Source organism: Oreochromis niloticus, linkage group LG22 (genome assembly GCF_001858045.2).
Source record: "Oreochromis niloticus isolate F11D_XX linkage group LG22, O_niloticus_UMD_NMBU, whole genome shotgun sequence".
Taxonomy (NCBI): Eukaryota; Metazoa; Chordata; class Actinopteri; order Cichliformes; family Cichlidae; genus Oreochromis; species Oreochromis niloticus.
The window spans coordinates 5,287,608-5,315,368 of record NC_031985.2 but is presented as its reverse complement, the minus strand read 5'-3'; the positions used below and the strand labels follow the sequence as shown (position 1 = coordinate 5,315,368).

Sequence of the window (27,761 nt, the reverse complement as noted above, 5' to 3'; positions counted from 1 at the left end):
AAAAACTTCCTGACCTTGGAAAGAGAACTGCAAACATGTTGGTCTAATGTACAGTAAAAAGTGTTCAGACACAAAAATGAGGTGTGAACAGTTTATTTGAATAATCGCTGAAATTGAGAAAATCATAATAAAGACAAAGACAATATATACAATCTGAGAATGTGTAACCAACTACTGTGCAGTCCACTGAAGTCACACTACATACATTCAGCAGCCACTTTATTAGGTACGCCTGTTCAACTGCTCATTAATGCAGTTAACCCTAGCCTGCTTTCTAGTAGTTGCTGGTACTGCTGTTCAGCCGCAGCCTTGGGCTGGTTGCATTAGGAGATTTGACTGGACAATCCAGTGTGGACAATGAAAATGAATGAATGGGCACATCAAGGCAGCTATGAAAGCAAGAGGATTTACCAGCTGACTTTCTGCAACAGTCTTAAGATGTGAGTAACCCGAAGTTAAATCACTATGACTTAACACTCTAGTCCTGTTTGTGTTAATATTCTCTCATCTCTAATCTACACCTCCACAGTCTACTCTTTGTTCTCTTCTTCTCGTGACATCTATAGCAGGATGCAGTGCTTCTTGGGTTTAGTATCTGGAGGCTCCAGAGCAGCAAGAATAGCCTCATCAAACACGTTCTTCAATCCTTCCTGAGAGAGACAAAAAAACCCAAACAAAAACAAAACAGACACATCAGAAAATATCTCAAAAGTTTATTTTGTGATCCAGAAAGAGAAATATTTCAAACTCCGCCACTCTGTGTTCCTCCGCCACTGCCTCATTTGAGTTTTGGACGAAATGGATTCTGGGATATTGCATTTCGTCATTTCGAGCTGATTGGAGACCAACACAGCCAATCACATGTTTTTGCATCCAAGTCTGTGATTGGTTGGTTTTGGGGCACAACTATAACGGTGTACAGAAAGAGTTGAACGGACACGGGCAGAAATGATGGGAGAGCAAGCAACACATTGTGAGCAAGCGCAAATGCAAAATTTGAGCGAGAGGGGCTGCTATTGTGTGTGTGTGTGGATAATAGCAAACACTGAAATACAGTTTTTGCACGCAGCAATGAACTTTGTTCACTCAAATTAAGCTTTTCTTCGCTCAAAATAAATTTCTTCTCAAAATGCAACACTTGCACCTGCAAATATTTTTTACGTGCGCTCAAATATTTTTTACGTGCGCTCAGAATAGTGGCACTAAAATGATGCCGTAGCCTGCTGGAGGAGAGTACTCCGTGAGTGACTGTACAGTCCGCCGCACTGCCAACGCAGTAATATTGGACTGTTATGACATCGGCGGCGCTAAAGCCACAGTGACTTTGACTCAGTGTTCATTCAGAGGGACGTGTTGTTTTGTGTGAAACATTGAAGCATCACAGAGTGCACGGACGCTCTCTGTTTGACTGATATTTATGTTTAGGTACTGCGTGTGAACGCTCCTCACTTCGCCATAACTTTTGTGGGAGAGAGTAGGTTTCCACACTTTTGAAATGGCGTCCCATGCAGACACGGGGAGTGAGGAAGATGGCTGTGACTCGGATGCTGAAGCGCCCGGACTGACAAATTACATCATCCCTCACTCTACACCTCTTGACCTCAACCTTTGAGTGGAAAACTTGCAAGAAGAGATCGAGAAGCTGCGAGTTTGCTTACAAGATTCGCTGGAGCTACAAAAGAGCCTACTGCAGCTTTTGGATCATAGAGCTAAGGGAGAGCCAGGAGAGCGGCCATTTCCCCAAGAACCCCACCGGTGCCCCATAATCACCGCTGGTTGGACGGGTACCAGGTGGACAAACCGTTATCATACGGACAAGCTTGTATGTAATGTGATTGTTCTGTTCATTAGGGACAATTACTTGTTCTGTTGCACTGAAGCCTCATCATCGCGGCCCGTGAGTCTTTTGGGTTTGATTTTCTATTGTACTGATTTAAGCAAACAGATGTGTTGTATTTTTGACTGTTTTCCCTTGTCTAGGACCATCCCTGGAAGATGACTAGCCAGTACCACTGCATGTTCTATATTGTTTGCTTCAAGAACTAACTTTGTTTATTGACTGTACCAATGCTGTAAGGTTGTATAGCAATTCCTCCACAGCCTGCTTACTACCCAAAGTAGCTGTCCAGATTTGACTGGACAATCCAGTGTGGACAATGAAAATGAATGAATGGGCACATCAAGGCAGCTATGAAAGCAAGAGGATTTACCAGCTATACTCTGACTTTCTGTCTGTCAGATGCAAATGGCTGAAATGTGCTTCCTGTGGGCTCACTGATAAAAATGAACTCAGTCATTCAAGACAGACTCAGCATCATGGGTGTCATGTATCTCAGCCTGGTTTCTCTTTTCCTCTTTCTTCTTCTGTGTGTGTGTGGCTTTGATTATCTACTAACCTGGAAACCCAGGAGAGGCACGCATGTTTCCCATCAGCAATCAATACAATAATTAACCCTGGGTTCTACTACCACTTGTTTACCCACTCTTACCCTGCTGGCTGAATTAGCACACAGCCTTGGACTTTAATGTACCTTTATCACTAATGAAGACGTTCACATTTCTCTTAACTTTGCACCCAAAAACTTATAGATAGACCAGTGCTTGTTTCTCAGCAGAAAATCACACCAGCAGACTTCTTCTCCCTCGTACCTCTGTCTCAGCTGAACACTCCACGTATTTGACTGCCTTCAGCTCACGAGCCAGTTTCTCTCCACTCGTGAAGGTCACAGCTTGTTGTTTGCTCTGGGCCAGCTTCTTCAGGGTGTCGCTGTCATCTCTTAAATGCACCTGAGTCCCGACCAACAGGAAGGGCGTCGCTGGACAGTGGTGTGAAATCTCTGGCACCCACTGTGGAAAAATCAAGGTCAGGTTTGATGGGCTTTAACTGCAACAACTGACCTTTAGCTCTCTGTGTGTGTGTGCGTGTATATCTCTGAAGTTAGAAACCAAACAAAATTACCTTTGTGAGTTTGTCAAGACCAAATTTGAATTTAAAAGCAAGCTGAGTGTATTTTTGGATGAGTCTTTGAACTGAGGAGAAGATTATATTTCATATTTTGGTTTGCTGATTATTCTCTCAGACATGTGCCCTTTGGTTCATTCCTTTTTGGAAAAAATGTTACATAACTTAATCGGATATTGAATTATTAAATATTTTAGCAAATAACTTCCCTCTTTGAGCTTAAAACATAATATTCATTAGATGTTTATCTCTCCCTAAAATCTGTTTTGAATTAGAGACACTGCAGTCATTTATTTTCGAAACATCATCATTAGATGTCCCAGTGGTCAAAGACCACTAATTAAACAAAACAATCAAGATAAAACTTCCCCATCCACCAATTGCCTCCAGCTCCACCACACCCACCCACACATACAGGGCTTTGGGGTGCAGGTGTGTTACCAGGGTGCCGGGGGTGGGGCACATTGTGTGCTGTCGGTCTTGCGTGCTGCACAATAACATTCAATATTTAGTATTTACTGTTATTTACACTTAGCTAGATTATTGCGATGGTGCTGTGTTTACTATGTTGCTCTCTTTTTTGCTTGTTTTCTCTTTTTTTCGTTTTTCTTCGCTCAACAGGTGATCCAGGTGATTTTTTTAAGTGCCCTTTCTCACTGTCTCTCTTCCCCTCTTTTTTCTTTCCCTCCCTCTTTTTCTTTCTTTCTCCCTTTTCTATCCCCCAGCCAGGTCTGTGCCATCTGTAACAACTGAAAATGGAATAAAATAAATAATAATAAGAAAAAAAAATCAAGATAAAACCAGGATCAAGAAAACAAACTAAAAAGACACCAACATAAAAAACCTCAAACTGAACTTGAATTAAAAGTCGAGGTAAAAAAGTGAGCTTTAAGATTAAATTTAAAAGACTATAAAGATTCTGCAGTATGATTAACTAGCAGATTATTCCAGGGTCTTAAAACTGTGACTGCAAACTCCCGATCCAAATCGAGACCTCGGCTGCATTAAGAGCATCGGGCTAGAAGACCTTAGTGCTCTTTTGGGGTTATATAAGTTGAGCAGCTTGGTTACATAGCTGGGTACCACACCATATAAAACTTTAAAAGTAAGTAAAATAATCTTAAACCCAGTACAAAACTGGACAGGAAGCCTGCGTAAACCTGCTAAAAGTGGAGTGATGTGATCATGCAGCGGCATTTTGGACTAACTGCAAGTGATGAAGAGAAGAGTGTTTCAGACCTTAGTACAGAGGATTACAGTGGTCCAAACTAGGCATGAAGGCATGAACACATTTTTCAAGTCTTTTGGAAGAAGATGTGATTTTGCTTTGGTGATTTCACATAACTGATTAACATCTGGTCTTTACAACTGCGGTCACTTGCTTCTCAAATTTAAAAGAAGTATCTACAAACACTCCAAGATTATAATAATCAGAGAACAATGAGAAGCAAATAATGCAGCACAACTTTGCTGACAGCTGATATGAGGTGTTTGTGCCGATAGGCCATGTTTGGTTTTCTCCCCTCGGTTTCATATGTGATTTGAATGGTACGGCATTACAGAGTTTAAGCAAATAGGAAGATGTGTATAAATATTGTCATTTTATAGATAATCCATTTTTATAGATCTGTAGAAAAATATATTCATTAATTAATTTGATATTTATTTAAAATTTTAGTCAATGGTAACATGTTGATGTATGTTCTGATAAGGAATTTTTAGACATTTCTTTTTGCAGTAGAACAAGAAGATTAATTTTTTTTTTTTCTTTACAAATTAATGTTTTTAACAGGCATACTGAGGTTTCCTTTAACTGACAGTCTTTGAGAGTTTGTTGGATTTAAAGGGCGGCCAATAAAGAGAATCACCCAATTAAATTAAAAGTCAGTATTATCTCCATCAAATTAGAAACAAAACACAGATACCGACTAAACAAACCTTCTCTGTGACGTTCTTGAAAGATGACAGTGATACGACAGAGAAACAAACAAGGAAGACGTCAGTCTGAGGGTAGCTGAGGGGTCGCAGTCTGTCAAAATCTTCCTGACCTGCAGGGGAAACACAACACAAGTGTCTGAATAACATTTCCAAGTGGAAACGACCAGAGCTGAAAAAGAAGTGACTCCCACGTTAAAATGTACAACTTTACATCAAAAATAAAAGTGTTTACACCCTGGAAAGTAAGTTTCCTCCTCATAACAACTGTACAATGGGACTTTTCTTTCACCATCTGGATACTGGTAAGGATTCAAAGTGGGGCAATGGCTGCTTTGGCTGACAAGGGTGTTCCCCACTGTCTGCCATCAAAGGTTTGACTGATACAGGATTGCGATACACTGATACACTGATTGTGACACACACCCGTTTTCACACCATGATTAGGTAGAGGATCAATAGGAGGTCCATGACCCTCTTGGGGACACCCCCATAGGGCTTAAAATCTAAGACTCTCCACCAATTACTCTTAGAACTGAAGAAGCTTTCTTTCCAAGCTCCTTAGATTATTGGATAATGCTAATATTAGTAACAGCAGCAGTTACAAAGATATGATAGAAACAGGAGTCTAAAGAGCTTGGAAAGAAAAGCGTCTGGACTTCTTTAAGTTGCTTGAAGACATTTCACCTCTCATCTGAGAAGCTTCTTCAGTTCTAGGGTCAAATGGTGGAGAGTCCCAGAGGCACAGAAAAGAAGATCAGACACCAACTAGGGAGGCTCAAAAAGACAAACGCAACAACACTGTCATCCTCTATGTTGCCGGTTTATTCAAAAAACTCAGGAGAGTCTTCTCCAAGCACGACTGCAGCTGAGGTGTGGTCTCTGGCCTGTCGCAGAGGAGGGGTGATGCAGAGCTCACAGGGCGGTGCGGGGGCGGGGAGCAGCAGGTGTACTGAACTGCCCTAATGAGGGAAACCTTTCTTATGTCTTGCAGTGAGAGGGAGCGGGTTGGTTAACGGGGTGACAGCGGATGAGGAGTGCCTGCGTCCTGGCTTGCCGAAACTGCAGAAAATAGCTGCACCTCAAATAAACAAAAAAAGCAATGCAAACACGTCTGTGTTATTCATTGGGTCCTGTGCTACAACGACATCCCAGTGTACTTCAGGCCCAGCAACAGACTCAGACAAAAACTGGTTCCTCCCAAAGACAAAACTCCTAAACACAAATTTAGCAATGTGGTGTATGCTGTACAGTGTAGTGAGGAATGCTCAGACCTCTACATTAAAGAGACCAAACAGCCACTTCATAAACGCATGGCACCACATAGAAGAGCCACCTCCACAGGACAAGACTCTGTCCTTTAGATGCAGATGGACAGCAAAAGTCACTCTTTCGATGATGCCAATGTTCACATTTTGGACAGTGAGTGAAAGAAGCCATCTATGTCCACTGTGAGCGACCATCTTTGAACAGAGGCGGTGGTTTAAGACACCTGTCTGCCATCTATAATCCAGTTTTGAGATCCTTCCCAGACACCTTAATGCCCACTCACATCCTGGGCCATCTGACCTCAGGAAATCACATGATAGGGTGGGGCCAGGTTTCACAATGAGCTCACCCGAAACCTTGGCTGATTGTGACCTACACTCGTTTTCACACCTTGGCTCATGTGATTAGGTAGAGTATTAGGGGGTCCTTTTGTCCCTTTCGGGGTGACACTCCCACGGGGCTTAAATCTGGGACTCTCCACCATTTGACCTTAGAACTGAAGAAGCTTCTCGGATGAGAGGTGAAACGTCTTCAAGCAACTTAAAGAAGTCCAGACGCTTTTCTTTCTAAGCTCCTTAGGCAACAATATTGTCATCCTTTATTACATCCTGGCCATCTTTGGCTTCTTCTTTCTAAGCTCCTTAGACTACGATGACCTGGATGACTGAGAACCTTTACAGACATTATCCAATAGAATTTTTTTTGTATTTAATAAACTGAGTTTAGATGTATTTTTTTACCTGCAGTGTCAAATATTCCCAGAGTGTACGCCTCTCCACCAATCATCACTGTCACAGCATAGTTGTCAAACACCTGGAGAAGACGGGGAACAAAAGTTAAACAAGACATAAACAAAGATCAGCAAAACATGCAACTGCAGAAGAATCATTACAGCATGACTAAATAGAGTCAAACTGATTTATGAAATGTGCTGAGCACTTTCGTGAATATTAGTTTGCAGTTGTTCAGGTAGGCAGATGTGTCATGTCATTTTTTTAAAATCTGTGGTATTTAAGCCTACTCACTGTGGGCATTTGTTTGCCATTGTGGCCTGTATAGGTCATGAGCAATGCTTGCTTTCCTGTATCACCATCACCCACCACCACAAGCTTTATAGTCTGCATCTGAGAGGTAGGAAAAAGAATTTTAAAAAAGGAGCAAAATTGGGAACAAAACAAACCGTAAAGACAAGTAACGGTAACTGATTTGTGTATAATTAGACTCATTATCCACATAATACTGTAAATGTAATTCTCAAAGAGTTTGTAAAGGTGTTTGGTTCACAAAAAATGATGTAATACATTTTTGTAACCCTAAACTAGGAACTTGTCAGATCTCTCATGAGTTATTTATTAATGATCATCAAAATTAATTCAGTTCAATTTTATTTATAGAACGCCAAATCACAACAAAAGTCGCCTGAAGGTGCTTTATACTGTAAGGTAGACCTACAATAATACATACAGTAAAAAACCCAACTATCAAATAACCCCCTATGAGGAAGCACATAGTGGGAAGGAAAAACTTAGTTTGTGTTTTAGCTAACATTTTGATTATATTTACCTTTTGAGATGCACAATAACACATATAACTGGCAAGTCATGAGTGGCCTTAGCTCTGGATTCTAAATCAAATGAAAAAACAAATAAATTGAAGTTGGCCTGTTTTTCCCCTTGACTGTTGGGTCAGTCCATCTCAAATCAAAATCCAAGTTTTTAACAGCTAAAGCGATCAACTTTTTTTTTTTTTTTTTTACCACTCATTGCATATTTTTGAGTCTAAGAAAATTCCTCATAACTGAAAAGGACTGTAGAGTGTAGAACAAAGAATGGCAATATTTGGATGTAAACAAACAAATGAAATATTTACATTAACAGAAAGTAAGTTTCCAGTTAAGTTTAGATCAGATACTAAATGGTTAATGGTTAAAATAATTGCAATTATTTACCATTACGAAGTTTCATTTCTGTCAACATCTATGAAAAATTGTGTACTGGGCAAAAAACGGACCTTCCACTCTGTTATATACATCACCTTGACTCTCAACTGCTGTTTTTTGAGAATAGCGTTGTCACTTCTGCTATACAGTTATAGAAGGGTGTACTCTCATTGATACTGTACAGTAACACAGAAAACTTTAAAGTCAATAATATGAAATCCTCATACCCCCCCCCCCCAAAGTGCAATTCAAACATGATTTCAAAGTAAAGCTTTTAACATGAAAGCTTTTAATAGAAAATGTAAAATCAGATCACATGATTTTAACAGTACGTTCTACAATGTTTCTTTATAAAGGTAAGACTTTAAAACATTAATACTTACTTGAGAAGTGCAAAAGTCAAGTTTCAGGTCTACAGAGCTCCACTGTCTCTTTGTCTGATTATTAGAGTTTAATCATGGTTTACAAAAAAACTGTAAATGAACGAAATACCTGCTAGAAACTCGACTTTCTGCGTTAAACAAACAATGCTGAGTGTCAAAGTGTCAGTACAATGCAAGTCTTTATTGCCTGTTAAAAGATAACCAAAAAGTTAATGATTAAGTAATGCACTTCCAGTAACATGTAATCAAGGTGGAGTTTAGGAACCTTTGGGTGTGGATGAGTGTGGGACTGCAAACTGCTAGTGTACAAAAAACTTCTAACAGTGGGATGTTACAACATGCTTGTGTTAAACATTATTCTCCAAATCAACTCTGTAGACAGTTTTATTACAATTTGCGACTCAGTTAATGATGAAATTTAATTTAAAAACTATATTGGTGGTAATAATAACTGAATTACTTTGCACACTCATCAAGAGCAGCCAGCAAAGCAAAGAGCTCATCATTTCCAGGAGCATAAAGTTGTACTTATCCGTGAAACTGTGGCCACAAAGATGCACAAGTGATGCACCCAGTCATAAACAACATGGTGCTTTGGATTCAGATAGCAACACGCTGCACCAACATACTCAACATACTCAACATACTCAACATACTCAACATACCTTTTAGGTGTACATATCCTACACTGATTAATATAATTTAACTAAAAATGAAGAAGGATTTATCAACAGTATGAAAGTAAAAGTATTTTCAATGCTGAAAAAAAAATCTCAAGAAGTCATGGAACCGCTTAAATCACACATTTGATCTTGATAATTGAAATATTCAAAATTAAAAATCTTTACTGACGTAATGCTCTTGTCATCTTTTCAGTATGACCCGGAAAGCAGACAACTGACAAATAGTTTAGATGCTTTATTAAAAGAGGTGAAGGTATAATCAAAAGACAGGGCATGTGGACAGGTAGGCAGCAATTCAGAGAAAATGAGAGTGGCTCGGTGGAGACTGGGCAGTCACGTGAGTAAAAATAGTGTCCCAGAAGTTCCCAGTTGGACTCAGCTCTGGAAAATGTCAGAGACAGTCAATGGTATCAATGCCCGTATCCACAGTGGTTCTGAGGAGGTTATCTGTATGATCCTCCAAGGATAAGCCTCCCCAGACCATCAGTGACCCACTGCCAAGCCATCATGCTGGATGATGCTGCAGGCAGTAAAACACTTACCACTGCATCTCAAGACACCTTTCACATCTATCTGTATGAACCTGCTCTCATCTATGATCCTGATCAGGTGTCCTTATTGTTACAACCCACTTAAAAGCAAAGTATTATCTGGGGTGGGGTGTAACACAAAGTGAAACCCCCCCCCCCCAAAATTAATCACCACATAGTTAACGTCAGTAAAACACCATTTATTTTACAATTAATGCAGACAAACCAATTAGGACCAAACTAAAACACAGGAAAGCTCTAAGCGTCAGGGTCTCCAAGGCCAAAACAACTAACAAAACACCCTTTCTAGCTAAAAAAAAAAACCCCACTAAGACGACTCTATCTGTAAGAAAACAAAGTACAATGGCTGAGCTCCCTGTCTCCACACAAAACAGGAGAAAACGGCTGAAACAAAAATGGCAGAGAACCCCTGCCTGCTTCCACTGTGGATCACTAGAGTTACCATTGTAAAGACACACCTTTACTCACAAAAAACCCAAAGTCACACCAAGCTTCATAGGTTTATCACAGCTACAGTCCGCTGCCCAAATCACTGCAGCTCAAAGCCCAGGGCAAAGGGAGAGAAAAAGGGTCACATGGGGAGAGCCCCTAGAGGTCAGCGACCGTAACATCCTTCAAGATAACATTTTACACAGAAATTCCTTTAACACGTACCATCACATTCATCAGGGAGGTCAATACTGCACCCTGGAAAGTGCATCAGCCATCACATTATCCACACCTCTCTTACGTCTGGTCTGATGTCTAGATTGTATTCTTGAGCAAGCAAAGCCCACCTCCTTAGTCTCTGGTAGGTTGCACATGTGTTTCAGAAATACCAAAGCGTATAGAGAGCACCTAGAGGTCAGCATGCATCGATATGCCATTCTGGAGAAGCTGATCTACCTCACCAACTTGAATGCGTTGGAAGTACCGTCTTGTGCTACCAGCAGTGACAAGGACATAAACAAGAAGTTGAACTGGAGAAAAAATCAGTCACCTGATATAAGGAGACCGCAATGGTTTTTGGCCACTCTCTGTATAATCAGTCTCTTTTTTTTTCTTTTTTCCCGTTCCCTCTCTAGTGAACCTTATGTCACTTTCATTTGCACCAAAGGAAGTGTAAGGAAGAGGACTCCCTTACTACTATTTATATTATAATTAGTATAGCACTTTAGGAGCACCTTTCATGTTATTAAAAGCACCTTATCTAGCATTTTATTTAGCATCGCACTTAGATTTGCACATGAAGAACATTTGCACACAAGAAGTTTAATTATTTATTGAATATTTATTGTGTATTTTGAAATCAGCTGGCAGCCTTTGTCCCAGATCCTGCACAGCTGCTCTTCATTGATAAGTGTGGTGGTTGTCTGTGAAGCGGAAAGGTTGTGATTGAAAGCAAATAAGGTTTACCAGTAAGGAGAACTGATGCAAATGTGTGTGTGAAAAGTCTAGAAATAAAGGTGGTTCAAAGAAGTGACTGAGATGTGATTACTCTTCTTTCTTTCCTGTGTCCTCTCCAGGGTGTTTAGGCAAATGTTTCCGGGGGTCCAGACACCATTTAAAGGTTCCAGGAGAGGCCATGGGTTAAGGGAGTGTGGGGAATCTTTTGTGCTTGGTGTTTTTACAATAATGGGTATGGTGTAGGGATAAAGTGGAAAGATATTTATTAATATGAAAATATAAAATGTATTTATATATTTATTTATTGAAATTGATGTATTGTATAATGTGGTGGAAAGGATTTGAGAATTCACCTATTAGTGGAATAATGGTTTAGCCTGTGACAGCTGATAGTATTTGAGGATAAAACATCAAAAGCCAGGGATAGGGTCTTCCTTCCAGGTCAGAAAGTACTGTTATTGAGTCCCACCAGCGATAACAAGCTGGTGACAAAATGGAATGGACCATATGGGATCGTCAGGCAAGTGAGTAAAGTCACTTATGAACTGAATATGCCAGAAAGAGCCAAGAAATATCAGACATTTCATGCGAACTTGTTTAAAGAGTTACACAGCCGACAAGAGACGGTCCGTCAGTTACTGGTGCATTCAGTAGGGACGAAGAGGTGACGGAGAAGTTCTTTCCAACTAACATTCAGATTGTGCTTCAGTTGACCTTTCTCATTTGTCTCCTACTGAGCAGGCCGATATAAAACTACTCGGGGATCCACAGCTCATTCGAGAAACACCAGGCTTTACGTCACTGGTTCAGCACAAGACAAGGGTAAGGGAGGATGCACCCGTTTGTCAAAAGAGCTACAGGATTCCAGAGTGGTTGGTGCCAGTGTTAATGAAATAAATAAAACTGATGTTGGATCTGGGAATTATTGAAGTGTCCAGTAGTGAGTGGTGCAGTCTGACTGTCTTGGTACCAAAGAAAGATGACACCCTGAGAAAGAAGTGCAAAGAAGTGACTGAGACGCGATTACTCAACTTTCTTCCCTGTGTCCTCTCCAGGGTGTTTGGGCAAATGTTTCCCCCGGGGTCCAGACACCAGTTGTCATTAAACAGTGAGTTGTTTTGTGAGGAGAGCTATATTGTGAATAAATGATTCTTGTTCCACTATACCTGTCTTGGTCTGCCTCACTGTAAATCCAGCTGCAAAAGGCTGTCCTGTTACAGGAAGCAAAAGTAAAGTGCATCAGCATACCCCCTGATGCACTTTACAGTGCAAATGATCACTCCAAATCACATACTGCTTCTTTGTGTGACAGCTTTGTTAAATAAAATATGTAATGTGGTGTTGTTCATCTAATGTTGTATTTAAATCATTTTAAAACCTGCTAAGGACCAGATGGTTTCCTGATACATGAAACCTTGGAAGTGAAAGAGCGTGCAGTTTCCTGTTCACATGGCTGTACCTTAAAGACAAGCTGCATATGAATATGGTCAATAAAAAGCAGTATAGGCTGAGAATGATATTAGTTGAGTCGTTGATAGAATTTTGTGTCTATTAAAAAAAAAATTAGTGAGTGAATTATAGTTATTAATACTGCATTAAAAAAAACAATGTATACATAGGTTCAGAAAAATATAATCTAAAGTCATGACCTGCACTCATTAATAATAAATCTGCATTAATTGTTTATATTCATACAATATACTTTTGTATTTGTATTTTTAGAGCATTTTCAGCTCTGCTTGCTAATATTTATATTGTTTATGGTCTAACTAGTGTTTAGCATCCTTCCTTCTGTTCACATCGAGGTTAATAATCTCCTCCAGGTCAATCCTCCAACAAGAGGAGGAGGATAAGGTCATCCTCTTCCTCTTGTTCTACGTCTTGTGACATCTATAGTTGAGTGCAGCACTTCTTGGCTTTAGAACTTGAGTTCTCCAGAGCAGCAAGGACGGCCTCTTCAAACACATCCTGCACTCCTGTCTGAGAACAAGACAGAAAGAGAAACTCAAAGTCACCAAGAAGAAGAAGAAACACCTAAAAGAAAACACCAATAAAAACAACACATCAGAAAAAAATGTATGGCATCCACAATTTTTCTGACATGTCCATAGACGGTGTCTTGGCAAATTTTCAGGATTTATCACAAAAATTTGACCTCCCCTTCCTTCAGCATTATAACCCCAACTTTCCAAATATAACACCATTTACTGGTGTTGATGATCTGTTGAAACTCACATTTAAGCCTAAAGGTCTTATCTCAAGAATTGGCAATTGTATAGCCTCCTTTAAGAATATAACAATGGCAAAGATCAGAGTGGACTGGGAGAATGAGCTGGGGGTGGACATAGAGGAGGAGACCTGGGAGAGCGCTCTTTTAAGAGTAAACAACAGCACTTCTTGTGCCAAATTAAACATTATACAGTCAAGATTCTTCACCGCATTCATTACTCTAAGGCGAGACTGGCCAAAATATTTCCAAACATAGATGCAAGCTGTGAGAGATGTAGAAATCCTTCTGCAGATTTAACTCATATGATTTGGTCGTGTCCAACTTTAAGAGCCTACTGAGTCAACAAGTTTCAAAACACTGTCTGAAGCATTGAATGTTGAGCTTCAACCCAATGTGGTTATGGGTATGTTTGGTGCTACAGATAGAGGACATAGAACATTAAGGCAAAGCTACAAAAACATAATCGCTTTCACTACACTGCTTGCGTGCAGAAGGATATTATTGCATTGGAAGTCACAAAAGCCACCCAAAGTGGCTCTGTGGTTCAGTGAGCTGACACAATTTATACAGCTGGAAAAAATAAAGTATACTCTCAAGGGATTGAAGGAGAGATTCTTTGCCGTTTGGGATACATTGCTAAAACATTTAGAGAAAATTAAAACCATTCCCATCTGATACTCACTTGGCAGCTACCGTATACCCTTATTGTTGTGAAGGCGATTAATTTTGTTCAAACTATTGCCTTTTGAGAGCACATCTTTATATATGGTGAATTTTGATGTACCTCATTTAAATGTATTTTATTATTTATTTATTAATTATTATTATTGTTGTTATTATTATTATTGTTATTATTATCATCATCATCATCATCATTATTTATTAGTTTACTTTTTTCTTTCTCTCTGGATTCGTGTCCAATATGTTCTTGGGGTGGGGTACATGTATAAAAAGGAGCATTGTGACTGTTACATGTATATCTTTGTATTACATTCTTGACGCTCAATAAAAAATATTTAAAAAGAAAAGAAAGAAAAAAATGTATTTAGTTTGAGATGGAACAGTGAGTATAATGAGAATCAAATAAACAACAAGGATATAATCTGGCAAGGAAATCTGTTTTCTGTGACAGGAAATGGCAGTCTTACTTCAGAAATCCTAAAAACTTGCCATATCCAGACACTGATCAGTTTAGTAGTTAAAAAAACCCCAAAACACAGCAGCTGACTTCTTCTGTTTTTGTACCTGTGTACGAGCTGAGCACTCAACCTATTTGACTGCCTTCAGCCTACGAGCCAGTTCCTCTCCGTTCTCGAAGGTCACAGCTTGCTGGTTGCTCTTGGCCAGGTTCTCCAGGTTGTAGCTGTCATCTCTCAGATCCACCATAGTCCCAACCAGCAGGAAGGGCGCCTCCGGGCAGTGGTGTGCAATCTCTGGCACCCACTGTGAAAGACAAAGACAAGGTCAGATAGACTGGCCTGCACTCTGCTGTCTTTAGAGTCAAACACCACACAAAGTTCACTGTGAGAGTTTGTGGATAGCAAATATGTATTTTCAAACAAGCTGATTGTCACGGCGAATGGAATGAGCCGTCTGGAGAAAAATAAAGGAGGATCCAATTGCAGGCACTCGTGGAGGCGCGAAGGAGGTTTATTGTAAAATAAAACACAAGAAATAGAGGTGGATAGCAGGGAGAACGCACGGATGAAACACGGTAGATTGACAGTTATTATTCCCTCCACGTGGGCTTAAAATGGTTTGATGTTTGAAGGCGTGTAATGATGTGAAATAAACACTTCCCTCAAATGTCTCAAACCTGTCTGAAAAGTACACTTCCAGTCAAAAGTTTTAGATAAATAAACAATCGGAGTTAAAAAGGAAATCATGGAATCGATTTATAGATCAAATGTATTCTAAAATTTTGACTCAAAGTATTTGACTGGTAGTGTACAAACTCAAGCAAAGTACATACAGCTAAAAATTGTACTCAAGTAAAGTAATGAAGTGTTTAGACTTCTTTACTTCCCATCTCTATTTAAAACTCATACTAAAAGTATGAGTATTACTAAAGTAATACTAAAAGTAATTTATTAACAATTCTTGTTTTTAATAATGTGTTAATTGTTGCAAATGACATTATATTTGCCCCTAAAGTTTTAATCCTACACTGAAAAAGGGAGACTGGCCATCTCTTGGATCTATGTAAGCATCTTGGGTGTATTCAACACAATCGCCTCATGTTTTAAAGTTAAGTGTTAATTTAATTCCAGTGTTTATTTATTAAACTGAATGTAGATTTATTTTTTTACCTGAAGTGTCCCAGAGTCCCAGATTGTACTTCTCACCATTCGTCACTGTAGCAGAGAAATTGTTCAAAACCTGTAGGAGACAGAGGGCAAGGAGTGAAGACATAGGTTGGTTAATCAACAATCTTCTTGTGGTGTCTGTGTATTTTCATATTTTTGTGTTTCAGGTGCTGCAGTTGGCGATAAAGTGTGCATTACTATTTGTACTATATTTTCACCTATTGTCTCCCTTCTTCCCTTTATCCTGCTGTCCTGCCTCAGACATTGTCATAACAAATAACACATATAACTGAAATAGCACGAATAGAAATGAATAAGTAAACAGATAAAATAAACACCTGAACAAAAGGAGCCTATAAAGAATTTATAGAGCCGATCTTGGCAAAATGTGTGTGCACAACAGAGCATTCAGATCTGATTGCAAAAGCTGCCAGACAGGACAGGACTAAAAAAAATAATAATAATACAAAAAAAAGGAAGAAAGGGAGAAACATTAGAATGGTTGCTGACATGGACTGAATAAACTGGTAAAATTTGGATTTATTAACACACTACTCACTGTGGGGATGTACTCAGAGGGATACTGTTTGGTTACGTATGTGATGAGCAGGCAGGTCTTTGCCACTGCACCATCACCCACCACCACACGCTTTATAGCCTGAAAAGACAAAAAGAGAGTTAAGGGGAAAAAATAAGTCATATTGAAAAAAAATGAAATGTAAACCTGAAGCAGGGAAGCAGAGGGAGTCTCTGGCATGACATATAAACTGTAAAGCTGGAAGGTCTTAATCTTTAATTTGCGCATAATTACATTCATTATATACATAAACTGTTACAGCAAGAGTAACATGCTGTTGATAAACAGTAACTATTACTACTATAGTAACTAATAAGAGTTGTAAGTATATTGGTAAATGATACTGTTTTTGTTTCTGTAAACCTGTCACTGATTTTAATACATCTATAAAAAGTTCTGCCGATCCATCCAGTTTCCTCTATATCAGGCAGCTGGACCCTAAAACAGCTCTGGATCCAGATTAGTTTATCATACCACGAGAACATGAAGGTGTACCAGACTTTTTCTGATTTACAACTTGGTATCAATTTGTGATGATATGGAGCAATGTACAATTATGTCTTATCTTAAGATAGCAAAGAATTGTGAGGCATGTAGAGGAAACCTATGGGACTTTTCCTGCATAGAGGAAGTTTCGGAGCCCATCAAAGATTCTAGTGAGCCCCCAAATAAAAATCAGAATAATTTTGTTTATTGTGTGTAATGCTTATGATATGCCTTCAAAAGGACGAAGTTTAGCCAGGAAAGGCCCTGGAAGTATAGCCATATTTATCAAGGAGTTTTAACACAATGCCGTCCTGAACTTTGCACCTACAACAGCTCAACTCTTCTGGGAAGGCTGAGTGTGTTTATGATCATCTTTCCAGAAGTGGCGGTCAAAGCGAAGTAGCTCCAAGTGGTGGCATTTTTTGGCCAGACAGTATGTATAGAACCTTAAAATGAAAGACTTAAGTAAATATGAACAGAAAAATCTTAGTTTAACATAGTTTTTGCTGAATTCACTCCTACACTTTGTGATGTCATGCCTCCACCACCTCTGGACCTTAGCTGGAAACTCTCAGACTGACACCTGCTTCATCTACAAAAGAAAACACAAAAGCAAAACATCCATAAAATTTGAACAAAGCAGAACAAGGAGCACACTTTGGTTAGAGAGACACAGGCTATACTAAAAAGTGTTCAGATACTAATATAGCCTGTCAGTCTTATGATTCCAAACTTCAACAGTTAATTACATTTTTCTTATAATTACTGTTGTGATGGTCTATATATCACTGCATACACCATTATTTGTTCTAAAATACATTTGACACAATTCAAATATAGAAAATAAGAAAATGCTTACCTGGTATATTCCCAGAGAAGATCTGTGGGGCGCAGTGTAGCACAGGACCTCCTCCCGACCAATCAAAGACGTGCTGCTGTTCATCAGGTGCATCCAGTTGCTGAAATGGAAATCATTTTCATGACATGGCTCCTGTTTAAAAGCAAAACCATTTCAGTTCACTACAATTTCAATCCCAAGTGAGCGTAACCAATATCTCTACCAAATAATAATGTAGGCTATATTTTATGTTTATTTACTTACCTTTTGTTTTCTTTAGGTGTAAGAGGTATATTCATAATGCTAGGTTATGTCCCTGAGACCTTCTACCTTTCCTCCTGGAGTGCTGGAAATATCGTGTTGCCTTCAATTGCTTCCAGTAAAACTCCCCTCCTCACCCGTTATAGAACATGTAAATATGACTTGTGCTCTGTTATCCCGAGGCGGGATAGCTTAGCTCTTACACTTTAGACCCTGATCTGAGGGATCTTCCACAGCTGGCCAGTTTGTCAGTAGGTGGTGATTTCATTCATGCTGTCTCTAATCAAGAACCTGCTCCAGAAAAGGTCTGCAGGTCTTTAAGACGATTTTGGACCAGTTTTCAGTCCATTTTTAAAAAAAAATTGTTTACATCATCATTATACTATGTTTCAAAATTAAAAGGATTTGGCAAAACAGAAAAATATATAAAACACCAGTTACATCCATCTATTCATTCTTTTCCACTTGTCTCATTCAGGATTGCAGGGGTGCTGTAGCTTATCTCAACTGCCACAGGGTGAAACACTGTAACCACTGTGGCACCATCCTGCCAAAGGATACAGAAAAGAATAAGGAGCGTAGAAAGAAAAGCGACTGGATGGATTCACAAACAGTTGAACAGCTCCACCTAGTGTTCATTGTAAGGTCACTGCATCAACTCTGCAACCAGATCAGCCTCCCACAAAGGTATCAGTTAGACCTGCCAGGCCTGGGAGCTACTGCCAATCTTCAACGAGGTCTTCCCAAACCTGCAACCTGTCCTAGCGTGTTTCTTCATTATTAATAAACATTTGACTTTGACTTTGAATGTGGTTTAGTTGTTGATCCCAGACGGACTGGTCTTTCAGAAACTGCAGTGATTTTCCTACAGCAAGGTATTTACTCGGGTACAGATCGACACAGTCAGTAGTTGGGGCACCTTCCAGCACCCCGACCAGAGACTAAAAGAAGGCCTGTTACTTTGCACTGTGGTTTGAACATAAGCACAAATGGCCAGAACCAGTTCCCTGAACTGGTATCCTGTCCACAAGCATTAGACCCCCATGGGTCCTCCTGCAGAGGACTGGCCCATGCAACTCTTTTTATCTGAGCCCAGCCAGACTCTCCAATCTGTATGAAGTAATCAAAATAATTTCTTCATCCATTCTCTTTTCCTTATCCAACTTTTAGGGTCGCAGAGAGGCTGGAGGCTGTCCCAGCTGTCATAGGGCACAAGGCAGGATACACTCTGGACAGGCCAGGGCTAATAAAGAGAGACACACAACCATTTGCACTTACACCTGTGCACAATTTAGACACGCCATTTAACCAAACCCCAATAAATAATTTGTAAATCTTAGAAAACCCCTGAAAATGTTGCCCCCCCCCCCCAAAAAAATAATGCTTTCCCTAGCCGCTTACCCTAACCATCAAAAATGGCTGTCTAACCCTTAGCCTAACCATAACCTAATTGTAACCCTGACACTAAAACCACATTTTGAGTCCCAAAAATGCCTTCAAACTAATGGGGACAGGCATTTTGTCCTCACAAATGACGGTTGGTCCCCACAAGTATAGTAACATTCCAATTTTTGGTCCCCACATATGTCTGAATAGGTACGTGCGCGCACACACACACACACACACACACACACACACACACACACACACACACGCGCGCGCACACACACACACACACACACACACACACACACACACACATATAACTTGATGACTGTTAAAAGCGGGGGAGTCACCAAAACAAATTTCACAAATATAGAGCAGAAGTTTACTGACTTTTTTTCCGAAAATGTATTTAAGTTATTTTATTCAGTTCCTAAACCTGCAGACTTTCACAAGATTTTATTATTTAAAGATGGTGCATTTTGTTTGCAAGAGTGACTCACATTTGTACGTTCAATACATCTGAGATTCCAGCTTGTATTGCTCAACTTGCTTCCTGTGGTTATTAAACACCCATTCCGGGTTAGTGAGGAGTGTTGTTCGACATATCAGCCATGTTACAGTGATGAAAATAAAGTGCTCATTCATACCGACACCACACAAACATGGTGACGGCACTGTTTAAAAGTGAGTCTGTCCTTCCTCCCTCTCATCTAATCCAGGCTAAAAGTTTTTTTTTTATGTCCACGTAGATGTCCAGCTTTTCTTCCTCTGCCCTTTACTCCACTTGTTCTTCTTGTGGTATCTATAAAAGGACACAGCGACTGGATTTGTTGTGTAGAGGCTCCAGCACCACCCGGATGGCCTCTTCAAACACATTCTGAACTCCTTTCTGAGAACAAGAGATAAAAACACACTCAGCTTAAGAAATAAAGGAAACAATAAATAAAATGGAAAGACAGAATCTTTCTTCAGATAACTACAGATATCGCAGATGTGTAGGATGTGATTATTTTCCTAGAGTATTTAAAAGTAGAATGGGAGGCAGAGCCTTCAGTTTTCAGGCCCCTCTTCTGTGGAACCAGCTTCCAGTTTGGATTCGGGAGACAGACACTATCTCTACTTTCAAGATTAGGCTTAAAACTTTCCTTTTTGCTAAAGCATATAGTTAGGGCTGGACCAGGTGACCCTGAATCCTCCCTTAGTTATGCTGCAATAGACGTAGGCTGCCGGGGATTCCCATGATGCATTGAGTTTTTCCTTTCCAGTCACCTTTCTCACTCACTATGTGTTAATAGACCTCTCTGCATCGAATCATATCTGTTATTAATCTCTGTCTCTCTTCCACAGCATGTCTTTATCCTGTCTTCCTTCTCTCTCCCCAACCGGTCGCAGCAGATGGCCCCGCCCCTCCCTGAGCCTGGTTCTGCCGGAGGTTTCTTCCTGTTAAAAGGGAGTTTTTCCTTCCCACTGTCGCCAAAGTGCTTGCTCATAGGGGGTCATATGATTGTTGGGTTTTTCTCTGTATGTATTATTGTGCGATCTACTGTACAATATAAAGCGCCTTGAGGCGACTGCTGTTGTGATTATGCGCTATATAAATAAAATTGAATTGAATTGAATTGAATTGAATTGAATTGATCAGCTGCTGTTGTCTGTGGTCTCTACAAACAGAGAATCTGGAGGGAAGGGTCCCAGAAGCTTCTGGTCACCTTAAACTGAATAACATTCAAGAGAATAAGAAAGATGGTTGCATTTACCACATCGGCAGGATAAAAGAAGGCTGAAGCTTCTGGGTTTGAAAAGTAAAGCAAATGCAGAAGTTCATTAAATCTATATTCTCTTTAATGACCAGCAGGGGGCGACTCCTCTGGTTGTAAAAGAGTTGCAGCTATATGGCGGTAACCCCTGAACCAGATGATGGACACCAGAGGTAAATATGTTGCTACACTAGCGTTTGACAAAAGACTTTTAATGGCTTTTAATTCAGAGACTTGTAAAGACTTCCTGTGACTTCAGGAACGGAAACTTTCACAGTTCTTTTATTGTTGTGTTTGAAGGCTGACAGAGACCTATAGGATCACAGCAGCAGGTTCTCCTCCTCTCTGTACCTGTGTCAGAGCTGAACACTCCATGTATTTAACGGCCTTCAGCTCATGAGCCAGTGTCTCTCCGCTCTCAAAGGTCACCGGTCGCTGTTTGTTCTTGGCCAGCTTCTCCAGGGTGACGCTGTCATCTCTCAGATCCACCTGAGTCCCCACCAGCAGGAATGGCACCCGTGGACAGTGGAATAAAATCTCTGGTACCCACTGTGAACAGATAAGTTTAAGGTTAGGATCATTTATTCTTTCTGACTTTCTTTTTTTTAGTGACCAAATTAAGTTTTTCTTTCTTCGCAGCTTATGTCTCTCTTTTAGTTTAACCATTAATTCTAAAAGTTAGTTCTAAATATTAATTATTAAATAACCATTTTATTGCCAACTTTGCCTCATTGTTTCCCCCTTTCAGCTTTTCTCTTGGGAGGAATAACAAATGGGGGCTGATCCAGGATTGTGACAAAAAGCATCTGGAAATGGTAGTATTTGTTTTTTTTTAATACTTCTCTTGTCAGTGGCTGATATACTGAGTGTTACATGTTGCGTGTATCACTTCCCAACTGTGTCAGAGGAGATAAACAATAACCTGGTCAAGTACATGTAGCAGCTCCTGGTATTCTTGGTTTTGTGTTGGAACCTGAAGCTGATTGGAATCATTTGGGGAACTAACACGAAAGGATCACAATCAAAACTCATTTTTTGCATTTTTTGGAATTTAAAACTAGCGGATTAATTTTTTGTCCATTCTTCGAACCGATTTAAACATTTAGGTGATTTGCTTATTATTCTGGAAACAATTAAAATAAAAGTGAACCAAACAAACCTTCTCTCTGATGCTATAAACTGTTGAGGGTGATACGACAGAGAAACAGACGAAGAAGATGTCAGTGTCGGGGTAGCTGAGAGGTCGTAGTCTGTCATAATGATCATGGCCTGTAGGGGGAGACACAAAAAGAGTCTGAGCAGCAGAAAATAGTGTGAACAAACAAAGGCTGAAAAATGCCTCCCAAGTGAGGAAGCTCCCATAGACTCTACCTGCTGAAATGTCCAACCTCACAACAGACATAAAGAGACAGAAAGGGGTCAGGACAATAAAATTTGATTTAATGGGCTTATGGCCTCTCATAAATCCTGTTTGTGAGTAAATCGATTTGGTTGAGACAAAGTTATAGTTTTCACACAGCTAAATAAATGTCAAACAGAGAACTGATTAAACAGAAGTGTGAGATGATCGATAATTTACAGCAGTGTCCTGTTATATTTCAGATAAAAAGGAGCAGACGGCTGAGTTTATTAAACTCCACCGAGACAGCGGTGACGCAAAACTGAAGGCTAGACTTTCCAATTTCACAGCCGCTAACTTCTGGCCTACCCACCTTCGGAGGACCCGGCCCACGTAGACCGCGAAGGCCGGGTCCTCAGGAGGATGCAGCCCATGAATTTGGACACCCGTTGTGTCTCATGTTAGTGTTCTCTGTTTTGCTTCTTTGTCTCGTCTTGCCCAATTAGTTCCAGCTGTGTTGCCACCTGTTCCTTGTTCCCTCATGTTCCTGCTTGTGTATTTATAGTGTGTGTCATCTCGTGCTTGTCACTGGTCCGTCTGTGTTTCCTCCCTGAGTTTCTCCCTTTGTGTCTTCCTGTGGATTCAGGTTTCAGTTCTGTTTTATTAGTTTTCCCAGTTTAGGGTTTCTGTGTATGCCATCTCTGCTCCTGTTGTATCCTGCTCTCCTTGTGAATAAAGCTCACTCCCATCTCACCTCCAGCTGGCTTGCCTCGCCAGCTGTGACACCAGCATGTATTAGCAGAATGCATTTCATGGTTAAAATCAGCTTAACAGTGGAAAAAAATAAAAGACATAAGTGTCATTTTATTTCAGTTTGGATATTAGCCTGCTGATACTATCAATTCTGTATTTGTAAAACCTAAAGTGTTTTTCCCCCATTTTATCTGCAACGAGATGTAAATAAATCACTTGTTCATTGTGTCCATCCATCCATCCATCTTCATCCGCTTTATCCGAGGCCGGGTCGCGGGGGCAGCAGCCTAAGCAGAGAAGCCCAGACCTCCCTCTCCCCAGCCACCTCCTCCAGCTTATCCGGGGGAACACCAAGGCGTTCCCAGGCCAGCCGGGAGATATAATCTCGCCAGCGTGTCCTGGGTCCGCCCCGGGGCCTCCTCCCGGTGGGACATGCCCGGAACACCTCACCCAGGAGGCATCCTTGTCAGATGCCCGAACCACCTCAACTGGCTCCTTTCGATGACATTCCATGTCCCTATTGCCAGTCTTGGCAGCCGGGGATCAGTCCGCCAGGGCCTCCGCTCCTGGCCGCCGCCCGGCACACAATGCACCCGACCCCTATGGCGCCTCCTGCGGGTGGTGGGCCTGCGGGAGGATGGGCCCATGTCTCCTCTTCGGGCTGTGCCTGGCCGGGCCCCATGGACTAAGGCCCAGCCACAAGACGCTCGCCCTCGGGCACCCTCCCCGGGCCTGGCTCCAGGGCGGGGCCCTGGTAACCCTATCCCGGGCAGGGTAAACTGTTCCCTCGATGTTCTCTTCATAAGGGTCTTCTGAATCGCTCTTTGTCTGGTCCCTCACCCAGGACCAATTTGCCATGGGAGACCCTACCAGGGGGCAAAAGCCCCCAGACAACATAGCCCCTGGGATCCCTGGGACACACAAACCCCTCCACCACGATAAGGTAGCGATTCACGGAGAGGTTGTTCATTGTGTCTCACAAGTAAATAAAAGATGTCCATCTTTTATGTACAGGCTATGGCCAACACTAAACTGCAGTCTAAACCTTTTTTATCTAATTATAGGTTTGTTTATTTAATTTGTATCACTTAATTTTTTTAACAGTGAAAACAAAAATTGTGATTATCTCTGAACTGTAAATGTGCAATTTTGTACATTTGTATACAATATAATCCAACCTCATACAATATGAACAATTTTAATATTGCATATTCTGTACATATCACCACTTTAAATTCTGATTACACCCACACATAAGCTACATAAGCACTTGTTTTACTTTATTTATTATTTCCTACGATCAGAGTTTAGAGTTTAGAGGTTTATTCTTTATTTTAGTTAGATGCTTATTTAGTTGTGTGAAGGGAACTTGCAGAGTAATAATTTCATTGCTCTCTGTAACCACTTGTGTTTTTCAGTGTATATGACGATAAGCTTCTTAAATCTTGAAAAAAATGTGTGGGTTATCTCGTCAGCGGTGGGGATACTGCTCTTCACAATCAGCTCTGAGCGTTATAGGAATATTGCTACAACTATATGTATGCGACTGCTGCTGTGAGAGCAGAAATGGTTTTTTTTACCCGAAGTGTCGCACACTTTCAGAGTGTACTCCTCCTCTCTGATCATCACCGTCATGGAGTAAGTGTTCAGCACCTGGAGGAGACAGAGGCTGAGGAATGAGAATAAGAAAGAGACGACAGGAAGGAAGTAAACCCGTGAAAAGGACTTGATTACAGATGTTCTTCAAAATAAAACTGGATTTATTCTATGCACTCACACTGATTTATCAAAGCAGTTTGGGGTTCAGTATCTTGACCAAGGCTCCTTACACAAAAAATCTTTAACTTTCATGTTTTTCAACACAACACAAACAGAGCCATTAAAAACACTCCTCTGTGTAATATTATGGGTTCATAAATAGTAATAGCTTCATTACAGCGTTGAAAGGGAGCGCTAAAAGTTCCTCTATGCATAAAAATCCTGGCACAGTTTATTAAAAACCTTTGTTGTTACACGTTGTTTGTATTTATTGTAGATTTCGCAATCATTTCTGCTCTTTAACAAAATAAGGTGGAGCTGCAATGAGCCTGATAACCTCTCAGTGAAGCAGAAAAATATGCGTGTGTTATGAACACAGCTGATGCCTATCTCCTTTTGTTCACTGCAGAGATTGTGTGACCTGCATACTGTAGATGCAAACACTTCCAGTGTGACAGGAAAGAGCTGCACACTGTGTTACAAAGAATGAAGTGAAATAAATGCTGCTGCATGTCTGCAGACTTTCACCTCACCGTGGGGACGTATTCAGAGGGAAACTTGTTGACCGTGTAGGACATCAACAGGCAGGTTTTTCCCACTTCAAGGTCACCCAACATCACACACTTTATAGTCGACATCTGAGGAGGAGGATGGAAGATGGTTAATAAGATGCAAAAAATTAATGAACTGTAAATGTGAGGCAGGGGAACAGAGGGAGTCTCTGGAGTGTCATCTAAAACATGCAGCTGAAAGATTTTAATTAGACACTTGTGCTTACTGTTACAGTAACAAACAATAAAAGTTGTTACTGTCAATTTGGAAATGATATCACTACAAGACCAGTCTGAGACTGCAGACCACCAACACTCAAGAACAGATTTATGCTAAAAATGCTGATTTTAACTAATTTGATTACCTTTAATTACAGATAAAATCTTAAATGTAAATGAATCTGGTCAGATTGGTCTAAACTGAATATATACCAAACACGTTATTGCTTCTTGTTTCTTTTTTATCCCTCCACATCAGGCACAAATTGATTTTGTGGATCCAGAAAGTGATTCAGATTAGTGTCTCATATTCTCTTGAGATGTCTCCCAATTTGGCACAACTTGAAATTATTTATAAATATAATATAAATATTGATATTGGACTCCAATCTGGATCAACTCCTAGAACCCAAGTCTCCCACAACTATGCACTGATTGTTTGATGGATCCCAGTGACAATGCGATTCCTGAGCTGAGCAGAGCATGTGATGATGCTCACTGATGCCTTTCTTCATGGTAAGTTCATCCACCTTGGCACACACACACACCGCTGGTTAAGTGTGTGCGCTGCCTTTACCATCAAAGTAATTTTGTCCTTTTTCACATTTTCATCGCTGAGTGCAGCAGAGAGGCGTTTGAGGGGCCGCTCTTCCCGCTCTCTGCCCTGCACCTCTGGCCTCTGCCTCCTTGGTGGGGTAACCGTGGCAACAGAACAGCTCGGACAATATGATAACCATGTTCATTTCATACAGAAGCAGTCCAATCTGAGAAAGTTCCCCGTTTTTTTAAATTCAGTGAAGACAGTTATACATTCATCATCTTCTTCTCGGCGGGACCTTTTAGGAGTCACCACATCTGCCAACATCGCACCCTATCCCAATATCCTCCTCTGTCACACCAAGGGTTAGGGTGACCAAGGGTTTCAGGGTTAAATATCATGAGGTGTAAATATGATACTTTTAAACAGCAAAAATGCACTAGTTTAATGATGTAGATGAGCAGAGAGAAGGACCTGTAACGATCAGTGTCCGAAAAAGTACTCAAAAAGTGTTTTTTTTTAAATGTAAACGTAGGAAGATCATCGCTATTTTAAAGTTGATCTGACCTTTTGTTGCACTACGACTCCACTGTCGACTGTAATCATGACTCAGATGACAGGCCAACATTTTTCTAAATGTCATCTTCTTATCTAGGAAGTCAAAGCGTTTATCAGGTGCATCCAGACACTCCTGTTCTGCAGACTGCGGCAAATGACTTTCATCACTGAACTTATTTTAAAAATGAAACTATTTAACTTCAGCATAATCTGATCTCAAGTGGGCCAGACAAGCAACATCACTGAATACATGACCTATATGTTATTTTAATTATATTATGTTATTTATTCAAGTTTAAGAAGTGTATTCTCAAAATGTTCAGGCAATAAAAATAATCTAAATAATAATTTGCGTTAAAATGCACAAATTCCCATCATTTTTAAAACTCCAGTGTCTTGGTTGCCACAGTTACCCTGAAGATATTTGAGTATTTATTGTCAATAAATCGCAGTTTATAATCACTCACCTTTAGTTCTACCTGTTCACAGCCGATGGAGCGCTGGGTCTTAGTCCGGGAGCGGGTTTAGCTATCAGCTCTGAGTTTGGTAATCCAGGGTTGAGGGGAAGTTCGTGTTTTCTGCTCCAGGCAGAGAGTAATCCTCAACTCTGAGTCAGTTCACGGGGTAACAGACCCCGTGAACTAATCCTGCTCGCTGTCAGATTTTCTTCAACAAACTCTGAGTGTTCCTCTATCTCCTCCCTTCCTGCTGTACCTGAGCCAGCTGATTCATTTCCTCATTCATAAAGTCGCTGCTGAAGCGCGAAGAGGAGCTGATTCATTTGCAAAGGTTTTTTTTTTTTTTTTAAGGCACAGAACACACTGATCAATAATCAATCATTTGTCGTGTTGGAATCTATCGAAATATCCCAGCTGGATCTTGGAGATGATGTAAATATTTGAGTGAGGATGAGGCTGAAATAACTTTAAGAATCTAAAACAGATTTAGTTTATTTTATTTATTTTTTTAAGCAGCTGCAGACGCTGTGTTCTGATTATTTTCACGGTACAGTCTGAACCGCGACACTTTTCCCACTGAAAATGCGTCTTTGAGACTCCACCAAGAAAACATGTTGTGCCAAAATATGATTTCCAAT

General features: G+C 40.4%; 2 protein-coding genes across 9 annotated transcripts; both read right to left on the bottom strand.

Annotated features, from left to right (window-relative positions):
• Positions 1-77: 77 nt before the first annotated feature.
• On the bottom strand, positions 78-17,613 carry LOC100705444 (cell division control protein 42 homolog). 7 transcript variants are annotated; one of them, XM_019350873.2, is made up of 8 exons: positions 8,489-8,642; positions 8,201-8,281; positions 7,730-7,790; positions 7,192-7,290; positions 6,907-6,979; positions 4,901-5,010; positions 2,650-2,847; positions 78-650 (listed from the first exon to the last, which is right to left on the bottom strand). In XM_019350873.2, exons 3-8 carry the CDS (start codon positions 7,751-7,753, stop codon positions 561-563), a joined length of 594 nt encoding a protein of 197 aa, XP_019206418.1. In that variant the 5' UTR covers positions 7,754-7,790; positions 8,201-8,281; positions 8,489-8,642; the 3' UTR covers positions 78-560. The 7 variants fall into 7 exon arrangements, with proteins under 7 accessions (XP_019206418.1, XP_019206420.1, XP_013131552.1 ...); XM_019350875.2 differs by lacking the exons at positions 7,192-7,290; positions 7,730-7,790; positions 8,201-8,281; positions 8,489-8,642 and adding exons at positions 16,204-16,302; positions 17,230-17,299; positions 17,567-17,613; XM_013276098.3 differs by lacking the exon at positions 7,730-7,790.
• Positions 17,614-19,549: 1,936 nt separating this feature from the next.
• Positions 19,550-27,428, bottom strand: LOC100705174 (cell division control protein 42 homolog). Of its 2 annotated transcripts, none has more exons than XM_019350877.2 (6): positions 26,147-26,239; positions 25,333-25,437; positions 24,622-24,694; positions 22,109-22,218; positions 21,301-21,498; positions 19,550-20,081 (listed from the first exon to the last, which is right to left on the bottom strand). In XM_019350877.2, exons 1-6 carry the CDS (start codon positions 26,147-26,149, stop codon positions 19,995-19,997), a joined length of 576 nt encoding a protein of 191 aa, XP_019206422.1. In that variant the 5' UTR covers positions 26,150-26,239; the 3' UTR covers positions 19,550-19,994. The 2 variants fall into 2 exon arrangements, with proteins under 2 accessions (XP_019206422.1, XP_019206423.1); XM_019350878.2 differs by lacking the exon at positions 26,147-26,239 and adding an exon at positions 27,133-27,428 and having other exon boundaries at positions 19,940-20,081.
• Positions 27,429-27,761: the final 333 nt, after the last annotated feature.